General features: G+C 51.4%; 1 protein-coding gene across 2 annotated transcripts in view; it reads left to right on the forward strand.

Annotated features, from left to right (window-relative positions):
* The first annotated feature begins 1447 nt into the window (after positions 1-1447).
* Positions 1448-12113, forward strand: part of TBC1D9B (TBC1 domain family member 9B) — a 40813-nt gene continuing 30147 nt past the window's right edge. For both annotated transcript variants that reach the window (XM_052642432.1, XM_052642433.1), the window contains exons 1-3: positions 1448-1585; positions 5185-5295; positions 10104-10222. In XM_052642432.1, the coding sequence (XP_052498392.1) occupies positions 1468-1585; positions 5185-5295; positions 10104-10222 (348 nt within the window). In that variant the 5' untranslated portion in view covers positions 1448-1467. The remainder of the gene's footprint in view (positions 1586-5184; positions 5296-10103; positions 10223-12113) is intronic.

A 12113-nucleotide genomic window follows, 5' to 3' on the forward strand; every position in this document is an offset into this window, starting at 1 on the left:
ACTCGCATTGCAGGCGGATTCTTTACCAGCTCAGCCACAGGGAAGCCCAAGACTACTGGAGTGGGTAGCCTACCCCTTCTCCAGCGGATCTTCCCGACCCAGGTAATCCAACCGGGGTCTTCCACCTTGCAGGCAGATTCTCCTGCCTTAAAGGCAGGAGACCCACAGAATCTGCCAACCGGGGTCTTCTGCCTTGCAGGGAGATTCTCCTGTCTTAAAGGCAAGAGACCCACAGAATCTGCTTGCAAGGCAGGAAGGGAAGATCCTGGAGAAGGGAAGAGAAGATCGGGAAGATCCGCTGGAGAAGGGATAGGCTACCCACTCGTGTAGTCTTGGGCTTCCCTGTGGCTGAGCTGGTAAAGAATCCGCCTGCAATGCGAGTAGACCTGGGTTGGGAAGATTCCCCTGGAGAAGGGAAAAGCTACCCACTACAGTATTCTGGCCTGGAGAATTCCATGGACTATATATAGTTCATGGGGTAGCAAAGAGCTGGACAGGACTAAGCCACTTTCACTTTCCAGTATCCTTGCCTGGAAAATCCCATGGACAGAGGAGCCTGGAAGGCTACTGTCCGTGGGGTCGCAAGAGTCGGACGTGACTAAGTGACCAAACAACAAATCTTGATTCATGCCTATTGCCCCAGGCGACATTAACAGTTCCTTCTTACACTCAAAGGAGAAGGCAATGGCAACCCACTCCAGTACTCTTAAGAGTCTTCTGGACTGTGAGGCAGTCCACCCTACAGGCAAGCACTGGGATAGCAGGGATCCACATGCCCAGCCTCCCTCTGCGGCCTACCCAAGCTTGCGCACAAGCCTCCGGGGCCCCAGGCCAGGTGCTGCCCGCGACCCCAAGCCCACCCGGCCTCAGTGACCCCATCTATCAAGTGAGGGGACTGCACTGGTTTCTGAGGACCCCGCCGGCTTCAGGGCTTCCTAACAACCCGTGCTGGACTCCTTGAGGTTCCCTTCGGCTTAGGCCCAAGCGTCAAAATGAGTCACCACAACAGACTAACACTTTTCCAGCCACCCTTTCCAAATGTTAACAGGCTCTGGTTTGCTCTGAACAGTCAGCTAAAAATGTATTTCCAAAGGCTATTCCTTTACATTTTCCCTGCAAACCCTGGACAGGTTTTTACAAAACGCCAGGCGCCCTGCTACCTGTGAACGCAACCATTCCGGCCACAGGCCATTGGCCCCGGGGCTGAACCCGCTCCTCGATGAGCCGGCCGCGCGAAGGCCTGTGGCTAGATGGCCAAGAGGGAAGCGGAGAAGGCCGGGCTCACCCGCCCTGCGAGCGGGCGGGGAGAGCGGAACGCGCTGCGAGTCCCGAGGCCCCCCCGCTGCCCCGGCGGCCGCCAGGGGGCGCCGCCGGCCCGCGCGCCCCGCCCCGCCCGCTCGGCTCCGCGAGGCGGCGGCGGCGGCGCTTCCGCCCGGCCCGCGTCGGCCGGGTGAGCGCGGCGCCGCGATGTGGCTGGGCCCGGAGGAGGTGCTGGTGGCCAACGCGCTGTGGGTGACGGAGCGCGCCAACCCCTTCTTCGTGCTGCAGCGGCGCCGCGGCCACGGCAAGGGCGGCGGCCTCACGGGTGAGAGGCGCGCGGTGGCCGGGGCCGTGGGCGCCGCCGCGGCCCGGGCGAGGAAGGAGCGCCGGGAAGCGAGGGCCGGCCGGCCAGCGCCCGCCAGGCCGGGCCGCGGAGCGTCGCTGCGGACGCGCACGTCGGCGCGCGGCGGCGCCGGGAGGCGCGGGGCCGGGCCGGGCGCGGGGCGGGAGGCCGGGAAGCGGGCCGCGGGCGGGCGGTGGGGGCCGGCCGGGGAGGCGCCGGGAAAGGACGGGGCTGCGGCCTCGAGGAGGACATCTGCGCTCGCGTCAGGGGGGGCGGCCGGGGAGCCTGCGGCCAGGCGGGGAGGCCAGAAGGCGGCTGGCGGCGGCCCCTGCCGGATTCGGGGCCCGGGACCTTCCCGCGGCGCCGCGGAGGCTTGTGCCGCTTCCCGGAACGGATCTCACGGCGGCGAGTTCGCGGGATCTCCTGGGCCTCTGCTTCCCCCAGGGCCTCCCAGGAGGGGCCGAGGGACACAAGCATTCCTTTCCTTCTCCTCCTTCTTTCCCCGCTCACGGAAGAATTGCCTTTTTAGTGAGATCAGAGTTCCTCCCAGCTGCTGCCTGACTCAGCTTCCATCTCTCCAGCTTCTCATCCGTCTTTCCCGCTTCTTGGTGCGTTGGACCTGCAGAACGAGGCTTAGCTGGATCACCGATATATGTGTTCTGATGACCTAGGCAGGGTGCCTCTTTGCCCGTCTGTCTGGGCACTACGCAGGACTGCCTCTCCTGGGGTGTGTGGCATTTGGGTTCCCGGGGATGTCCCCTGGGCACCCCTTCTACAGGTGTTGTCCACAGTCCAGGCACTGCCGCAGCAGACCTGGCTCAGTCTTAGCCAGACCAGTGCCCGTGCTCCTCTGGCGGCCCATTGCTGCCATTGAGGACCTCGGGCCCAGTGTTGCCGGGTCTTCTAATTATCAAGAGAATTTTCTGTGAAATGTCCTAATGTTAAATATTAGCAGCTAATATAGCCCTGTCAGGTGCAGACGGAGGCTTTCCACGGGAGAACGCTTCCTTCAGCCTCTCCTGGGCCACCTCCTGACCTGGAAGTGTGTGAGGTTACCAGGAAGACTCTTGTCTTCAGTGCCTTGAGCCCCCTCCCAGAGGCCTCTGGAATGTCAGGAGCCAGTGCCAGACCTGCATCCTGGACTAGGCTGTTCAGTGGAGGTTAGACAGCAGCCCCTCTGGAGAGACTGACCGGTGGTCTGCCTCGAAGCCTGTGTAGAAATTGAACGCTCAGGTGCCCAGTACCTTCAGGTATATCAGCATACCCATATTTCAGTCTCAGGGCTTGCTCTTGCTCTGCGTTTCCACAGGTCGTCCCAGTGCGAGCCTGGGTCCCTCTGTGTTCTGCCTTCCTGTGCAGAGAAGGCCCTTTCTACCACCCTCATCTCTCCATGTCCCCCGAAGCAGGCTGTCCAGTTCTCCCCTGGGGACCATGCCTTGAACTCTCTGCTTTAGCTATGTTTGGTCAGTTCTGCCATGGCCTTTGCTGTGGCCTTCTCTGTGCCATGATGGACTTTATGGTTTCCTGAACACACTCTTCTTGCAGGAGAAATAGTTTACAATGTGGTTTTATTCGCTCTGTCTTAAGACAGATGCCAACCTAGATTGTTTGTTGATGACTGTGATGACATGGTCTGCCATTATATTTCAAGTCTTGCAATATAGATATGCCAACGATATAGGAATTAAAATTTCTGAGACCAGAAGAGAAACCTCAACATGAACAGTTAAAAAAAGTTCATTCCAAACACTGAAAAGGCTTGAATATGCCACTTAAACTGCAATTTACAGAGGCATTTTAGAACATTTCAGTAAAATAAACATTACAGACTCCTGACTTGGATGTATGTGAAAATTACCTTCTTTTGTAACTGATTGTTTTGTTAGACTGCAGGGTGAAAAAGCAGATTAAAATGGAATATGAAACAAGTGTTAAAGTCAAGCAATAAAGTCAATAGTAATTATTCTGGTATCAATACGAAAATGGTAACAAAATATTTTCAGATCATACCAAAAGCAGCATTTTATTAAAAGGAAAAAACAGAGACTTCCTTGGTAGTTCAGAGGTTAAGAATCCACCTGCTGGGGTTCCCCTGGTGACTCAGTGGTAAGGAATCTGCCTGCCAATGCAGGAGACACAGGTTTAATCCCTGACCGGGGAAGATCCCGCATGCTACAGAGCAGCTGTCGAGCCTGGGCTCTGGAGCCTGCAGGTCGCAGCCCCTGAGCCTGTGTGTTGTGACTGCTGAAGCCCGTGTGCCCTAGAGCCTGGGCTCTGGAACAGGAGATGCCACTGCAGCAAGAAGTCCTTGCCGCACAACTGGAGAGCAGCGCCCACTCACTACAGCTAGAGAAAGGCAACAAAGGCCCAGCACAGCCAAAAAGAAACAAAGTTAGTTTTTAAAAAAGGAAAACTATAGGTCCAATATTCCTTATGAGCAACAAAATAAGAATCAGCCTGCAAATGCAGGGGACACATGTTCTATGCCCCCCTGCTCCAGGAAGAGTCCATGGAGCAACTGAGTCCATACCCTAGAGCCCGCGCTCTGCAACGGGAGAAATCGCCACACTGAGAAGCTGCTAGAGAGTAGCCCACACAGAGCAATGAAGCCCCAGCGCAGCCAAAAATAAACAATAAGCAAACCTCAAATATGAACAACGGACAGGCTTTCATTTAGCTGAATCATTCAATTAATGAAGAGGAATAAATCAAATAGTTGCAAAATGTAAACATTTCCTCTGATTTATTGGGGAAATAGTGATGTTGACAAATGTTGATGACATTGTGATGAGAAGGAAAACGAAATGTCCTAAAATGCTTCAGAGATGGAAAAAAAAAATGGGACAATTTGGCCAATACTAAAAATTTGCCTGTTATTTTCCATCATGACTTTGGAGGCTACATTATCTTCCTGTTGTTGATGTGGAAAATGATGTTAAATATCATTGTCTTATGAAAAAGACATCAAAGTATACAGCCAGAAATGTCAGAGAGACATGTCATAAGAAATGTATCTGGCAGTTAATAATGACATTGTTTTTCTGGATTTTGTGATATTTGTGGTATTGTTTTGTTTAATATTTATTTGTTTGGTTGTGCTGAGTCTTAGTTGCAACATGTGGAATCTGGTTTCCTGCCCAGGCCCCGAACCCGGACCCCTGCGTTGGGAGTGTAAAGTCTTAGCCACCAGACCACCAGGGAAGTCCTTGTTGTTCTGGTTTGTTGTACTTCCTCATTCTGACAAATGCTAGTTTTCAAATCTGATTTTGCGTTTTTCTTGAAGAGGGCCTCCTGGATCATGTGAGCTTTGAGCCCTGTAAAACTTGAATCAGCCCCTGCCTGCAGGTGTTTCTGAGTCAGGAGGATAAACAGGAATAAGTAGGAGGGGATTTTCGATAGGGATCAGAAACTGGCTGAAGGCCTTTGAGGAAAAAGAAGTAATGTAATGGACTCATGACGCACGGTGTTTCACGCTCTGGGCTGGGGCTGCGGGGCAGTGCTCCCCTCGTGGCTGCCTCCAGCCAAGCTCAGCTCCCAGCACAGCCCTCCCTCACCCTCCCCTCTCTCTGCCCTGTTGCCAGGTCTTCTTGTGGGCACCCTGGATGTGGTGCTGGACTCCAGCGCCCGGGTGGCCCCTTACCGCATCCTCCACCAGACCCAGGACTCGCAGGTCTACTGGACAGTGGCGTGCGGTAGGTGCCTTGAATCACCAGGGGTGCTGGGCAGGGCCTGACCTAGAGAGGGAGGGACTCCGCCTACTGAGAATCTGGTGCTGCCCTTTATTCGGACAGCACAGGCCAGGCCAGCATCCACCTTAGGAAGGCAACATGGCTATGCACGGATGCAGGGCAGGTGGAGGTGAGTGTCACGAAGCCCTGTGCCTTTCCAAGGGCTTGCTTTTGGGCAGTGTCCATGTTCTGCTAACCTTTTCACAAGATGATACTGTTGATCATTTTTCATGTACTACATAATTTTTTAATGCACCTACTCAGTAAAAGTTATCTGTAAACCCCAAAATCAATACTTGTGGTGATTTGGGACATCTGTGGAAGTGTGTGTGTGCAGAGCAGTGAAGAATTTGAATCACCAGACACACAGGCTCCCCGCTGAGGTGGAGCAAGCCGCCTCTCTGCCTACTTGGTTCAGCGGTCAAACCGTGAGCGCGTCTCCGTTTAGGAATCTAAGCGCCGTGCTCTTCACACTTCTGTGTTGCCTGTGGATGACTCTGCTGCTTAAAACGGCCCAGGTATCACGCTAAAGTGCTACGCAGCATGCGGCGCTTCAAGGGCAAGAAGCTGCGATGTGCCTTACGGAGGAAATGTGAGTTAGAGGAGCTTCCTTCAGGCGTGAGTTACAGTGCCCCTGGCTATGAGTTCAGTCCTAGGGTATTAAAAGTATGTGTTAGATCAGATGGCTTTAAGCAGAAAGACATAAGACAAAGTAGTATTTGGATCAGTTGATGAAAATGTCTCGACCGGAAGCTCATAGGAACTTAGCCCTGTAGCTCCCCTGGGAGCAGTATCGGCAAATTCAGTGTTCTAGGAAACTTTGTAGAACTTAACCACTGTGAATAACGAGAATCAGCTATAGTTGTCCTAAGCGGAAACAGCCACTCTCCTGAGAATCCAGGAGGAAGTCCCCTTTCAGCGGAACCAGCCTGGCTGAGGTCCCTGGGATAGAACAGCAGTCATAGCTGGCTCTCAGACAGCACTGCCTGCCTGCCAGTTATGTGAACCTCCCAACAACTCCAGAAGGGAGAACGTTGGTTTCCCCTATTTTAAAGATGGGGAAACTGTGCCCAGAGGGGTTAATAAACTTGCCCGAAGTCCCACAGAAGCCTAGATCAGACCCAGAGCACCTGTGTCCCGTGCTGCATGCCTGTCTGTCTGTGCTCGCAGCCCGTGTCGCTGCTCCTCAGGGTAAGTTTTTCCTTGGAGACCTGAGAAGGGGTGATGAGCGTGTTCGCAGCTGGACTGCAGCTACGGGGGCTGGGATTGGGTACAGGGCACCCTGAGTGGGGCGCTTGCAGGAGCCCGCGGCTGCCTGTGTGGGGGCGCCCGGGGCAGTTGATGTGTGCCTGGGCCAAGAGGAGCTGCTTCGTGCTGAAATGGGTCCTCGAGGTGCCCATCTGTGTCTCAGGGTCCTCCTTCGCAGAGAGTGCATGGAGGGGGGCAGTGGCAGTACGAGCCGCATCTCTGAGGGAAGAGAGGCATACGGTTGCTCTGGGGGCCTGTGGGAAGCCCCCGGGGAGAGGTGCGCTGCACTGGGGAGCTCCTGCCCTGGCCAGGCCCCTGTGCTCACCTGCCTGTGCCGCTCTGTTTTTGCCCACACGGCTCTTCAGCTCTCCAAAGACAGACCCCTCCTGACGCCTCCCACTGAATCTTGACTCCATAGCTTGCCATTAAAGGACTTTTCCCCTTTAAATTTTAAGTACTATTTCTGTTTTTCCAGAACTTTTTATGAGTTATCTTTTTGATTCTTAGAGCACCTTAGAGACAGGTACAGTTATTTTCACTTTATAGGATGAAGCTGAGGCATTCCTCAGCTTAGGCTGAGCATGTAGCCCAGAGCCACCTCACTGGAATGTGTCCAAACTGTAATGCTAATCTAGGCTGCTCATGCCCTCGAGGAGTTGCTGGTCTGGTGGGAGAGCTACAAGGGGCTTCCCTCGTGGCTCAGTTGGTAAAGAATCTGCCTACAGTGCAGGAGACCCGGGTTCGATTCCTGGGTCAAAAAGATCTCTTAGAGAAGGAAATGGCAACCCAGTCCAGTATTCTTGCCTGTAGAATCCCATGGACAGAGGAGCCTGGCAGGCTACACTCCATGGGTTGTAAGAGTCGGACAGAAATTAGCAACTAAACCACCACCAAAGGACTTTCAGGATCTGCTTGCCTCCATTTCTGTCTTCCTCCCCCAGCTCACACCTGGCCTTCAGCCAGACAAGACACTTGCAGGGCCTGAAGTCCTTCACCGCAGCTGCCCTGGCTGAGGTGCCTACAGTGCCCCCCACGTCCACATTGCCTCCCCTCACTCTGTTGAGCACCTGCCTAGATGTCACACTCTATAGAAGCTTTCCCAGACTCCCCAGAGCCACGTGCCGCTTCTCCCTCCCTTGGACCTGCCGCGTCCCCAGCAGCACTTTTGCACTGAAGGCTTGCTGCTCTCGCACCAGACCAGCAACTCCGTGAGGGTGCAGGCAGCCTGGATTAGCATTATGGTTGGTCACTTGCCAGCGAGGTGACTCTGGGCAACATGCTCAACCTAACCGTGCCTCCGCTTCATCCTATAAAATGAAAATAACTGTACCTGTTTCCAAGGTGCTCTAAGAATCAAATAAGATAATTTATAAAAAGTTCTGGAAAAACAGAAATAGCATGTAAAATTTAATTAGCTATTGTATTTTTTATTACCAGTACCCAGCATAGAGATAGTTTCAGTATTTACTTGGTACTAAATGATTTCCTAAAGGAAATCAGTCCTGAATATTCATTGGAAACACTTTGGCTACCTGATGCTAAGAACTGACTCGTTGGACAAGACCTTGATGCTGGGAAAGACTGAAGGCAGGAGGAGAAGGGGACAACAGAGGATGAGATGGTGGGATGGCATCACTGACTCAACAGACATGAGTTTGAGCAAATTTCAGGAGTTGGCAATGGAGAGGGAAGCCTGGTGTGCGCTCATGACTGAGCAACTGAACTGAACTGAAATGAAGATCAAGTTGCTTTTAATTAATAATTCTTTTATGTGAATATATGTAAATATTTATCATTAAAGTGCAGGCAGATGCACGCAGGTACAGTGAACAAGATTCCTTTGTTTTAGATTGCCAGCAACATGTGTGTGAAATTCAACCTTCACATTCAAATATGGGTTCTTAGCAAAAAAGGCAAGCAAAAAGAACTCCCTTCTCCTAATAACTAGGCCTTGGCCTCTATGCACTAGGGAAAGGAGGCCATAATAGATATGCAAAGAAAAATGAAAAAAAAATTCATGGATGATTTAGGAACTTCTGTTTATGGTTATCTCTTGCAGTAATCATCTGTTGTTATGCTTATCGTCGTGATTATCACTTAGTGTATGGTTCTGGGTTTAATCGTCCTCACATGGACAGTCTCCCACAGACCCATGGGAAAGGATCTTTCCATGCAGTTGCTTGTTAGGGTGGTGAACTGCTTGGGTAAATGTAAAGAAACAAAAGAAATCAGCCCGAACCAAGACAGGCTGGACTGTGACTCTGGAAGACAGAGCTTGAGCAGGTAGCTGGGCCAGAGGAGATGACAGGGACCAACTTGGCCTGGCTGGAACGGAGCCAGGATGGGGTCTTCAGCTGGTGGAAGAGTTGTGGCCAAGCAGGAAACGATGGGGTGGCCAGGGATCAGGTCTGTCGCCCACAGTCACACGGACCTCGCATCTCTGCTACAGCCCACCCCCCATCCGAGCGTGTGGGCCTTCCTGCAGCCACAGAGACAGCAGGGCCTTCTGGGTGCCTGCAGTCGGCAGACTGTCCCAGGACACTGGAAAGGAAGCAGAGCCTTCACTCCTTTCCTTATTCTTGTGTGAAGTCATTTGGAAAAGAGTTCCTAAGTGCAAACCCCCTGCCAGACACATGGAAAGCCCCCAAAACTAGGGTGCCAGAGGGATGGGGAAGAGACTCGCCTCATCCTTCTACTTCTCCCGAGGCTTCTTTTCCCAGTTCCCTGATAGAGGCGGAGAAAGCAGCTGCCTCGGTCTTTGGGATGGCGCTGGGCTGCCTCTGAGTTTTTCCATCTCCACGGGGCCTGCAGTGCCCTTGAGGGGCCCTCTTCCTAAGGAGGACAGGGACCGCTCTCCTAGGTGAGGCAGACCCTGGGGGCCAGCTAGCAACTGAAAGAGTCAAACAGGGATGAAACAAAGGGTTCCTGGAAGAGACAGTCCAGCTGGGATGTGAACTCGGGGGAGGAGGAAGAACAGAGGCCTGGATGGGGCATCTGGCTCAGAGAGAGGGAGGGGGCCTCTGGCCCAGCAGGAGACCAGCCAGCCAGGGACCTGGAGTCCTGCAGGAAGCTCCCGCTGCCGTCTGTGGAGGCCTAGATTCTTGGGAGAACTGCAGTCACTTATACCAAGTCTGACTGTCTGGCTAGTCACCTACACGTGGAAGACCACATTAAGTCCTTTTGTCTCAAAAAAAGTAAGTAAGCAAATCTGCACGTGTATAAACTATTTCTGGGACACAAGAAACTCGCAGTTGCTCTTGGTGTTAGAGGGCAATGGAAGCTTTACTTTTTTTGTGATTCTCTTTCTATTTGAATTTATTTTGTGTTTTTATCAGGACCATTTATGACTTTTGCTATATACACACACACACATATATATATATGGAAAGAGTAGACAGGTGAAAGATAGTAATCTTTTTTGTATAGCAAATTAGGTCACCCATTTTCAACTCTCTCTGAGTTTATGTTTAAGGCCTGGTGATTTTGTGATTTTCCTTTTCTTTATTCCACCAAACCACCCCTAGGTTCTTCCCGAAAAGAGATCACAAAACACTGGGAATGGCTGGAAAATAACTTACTCCAGACGCTGTCCATCTTTGACAATGAGGAAGATATCACCACCTTCGTCAAGGGCAAGATTCACGTAAGACTCCCTCTCCATACTGGTTCTTTGGGCTAGCAGTATTCACCTGTGTCATCCTCTGTGAACTTCAGACACCATGATATAGTTCTTTGCTCCATGAAGCAGAGGCGGAATGAAGTGCCCAGTCCGGTTCTCTTGGTGTTGAAAGGGGCAGTTGAACTCATTGTATGCAGGCCGCATCTTCTGGCTAGCCACCGGGGTCTGACTAAGCGTAGCTGGGAGCTCCCATTCCCTTAGAGAGTGTTAGAGCAAATATGCAGATATACAGCTCTGTGTCTAGTTCCTTGGCCAACAGAGGAAGAAGATGGAAATGACAGGATAATATGAAGTATCTTTCTATCATAAAGCTAACATTACTTCAAAATGCACAGATATTTTGACCCAGCAATTGCATTCCTTGGAATTCACCCTAGAGTGTATTCATATGTGCAGAATGACATATGTGTCAGGATGTGCCCTGAAGCACTGTCAGGACACAGTGCCTCCCGGTCCCATGTTAAGAGGGAAAGCAGCTGTTCTTTCCTTTGCTAATCACAAGTGAGCCTACTTGCTAACATAGTACGTATTATTTTCTATATGAATACTGTACTGAGCACCTTATATTCAGGGGACTTGAGCAGTCATATGTGATAGTCTTAGTGGAGTATTTTACAGGTAGCGAAATAATTATGAATGTGTAAAAACTTATCACAGCACTGTTTAGATTGTTTCCCCTTTAGGGAATAATTAGCATAATGAGCATTTATCTGAGAATGTATGTGTGTGTATCTGCCTTTTTTTCTTTCTGGTGGTTTATTGCCTTGGGTTAGATTCCTCAGAGGGCCCTTACTAGGTCAGAGTTCATGATACAAACTTGCTTTGGGCAAGCCCTTGTGACTTCATAATGCCAGAGCTTCCTAGACCTGGGCAGAGAGCACCGAGAGCTCCTCAGCAGTTCTCTGTGTGCCTTGGGGTGAGTTAGGATAGGACCTGTGTTGCCTTTCTAGCTCCAGGAAACTAGGCAAAGAGAGCAGAGGCAAGTCTTCACTCTCCTCCTGAGCAGCTGGCCAATAATAATAATAACGCAACATTATGGAACGTTTCCCTTATGCCAAGCCCAAACAAACTCATCAACAAAATAGACCAAAGCTCTTGCTGAGTCAAATTAAAAATGGAAATTAGGAAATGTTGAGGTGAGGGGGCTTCCCTCGTGACAGCGGTGCAGGGTCCAGTGCAGGAGACACGGGTCTGATCCCTGGGCCAGGAGCAGTCCACGTGCCACGGAGCAGTTGAGTCCATGCACCGCAGCCGTGAGTCTGTGCTCCAGACCCCGAAAGTGCGCCCAGGGAGCCTCCGAGCTGCAGCTGCTGGAGCCCAGCCACCCTAGAACCTGTGCTCCCCAACAAGAGGAGCCCCTGCAAGGAGCAGTCCTCGCAGCACGACTGAGGGGTTGCCCCACACAGAACGAAAACCCAGGGCAGCCGAAAATAAGTAATTAATTAAAGACTGTGTTTTACAAAAGAGAAAATGTTGAGGGAGTTCCCTGGCAAGCCAGTGGTTAGGACTCAGCACTTTTACTGCTGGGACCCTGGTTTAACCTCTGGTTGGAGAACTAAGATCCCGCAAGAGGCATGGTGCTGCCAAAAAAGAAGAGAGAGAACTGGACTTCATAGACATACTACTGTATATCAGAACTTGTGAGATGTAGTAAAAGCAGCACACAGAAGGAAATGTAAAGTCTCAAGTTTTATGTTTTATAATGATGTGATAAAAAAGAAAGGTGGGAATTAGTGAGCCAAGTGTCCAGTAAATTAGAATTCCAGAGAAACCAGGAAATTAGAAAGACGGAAATACAATGATCACAGAAAGATTTACTATTCACCGAAGACTCTATTATTCACCAGATTATAGT

This window comes from Budorcas taxicolor, chromosome 7, assembly GCF_023091745.1.
Source record: "Budorcas taxicolor isolate Tak-1 chromosome 7, Takin1.1, whole genome shotgun sequence".
NCBI lineage: Eukaryota > Metazoa > Chordata > Mammalia > Artiodactyla > Bovidae > Budorcas > Budorcas taxicolor.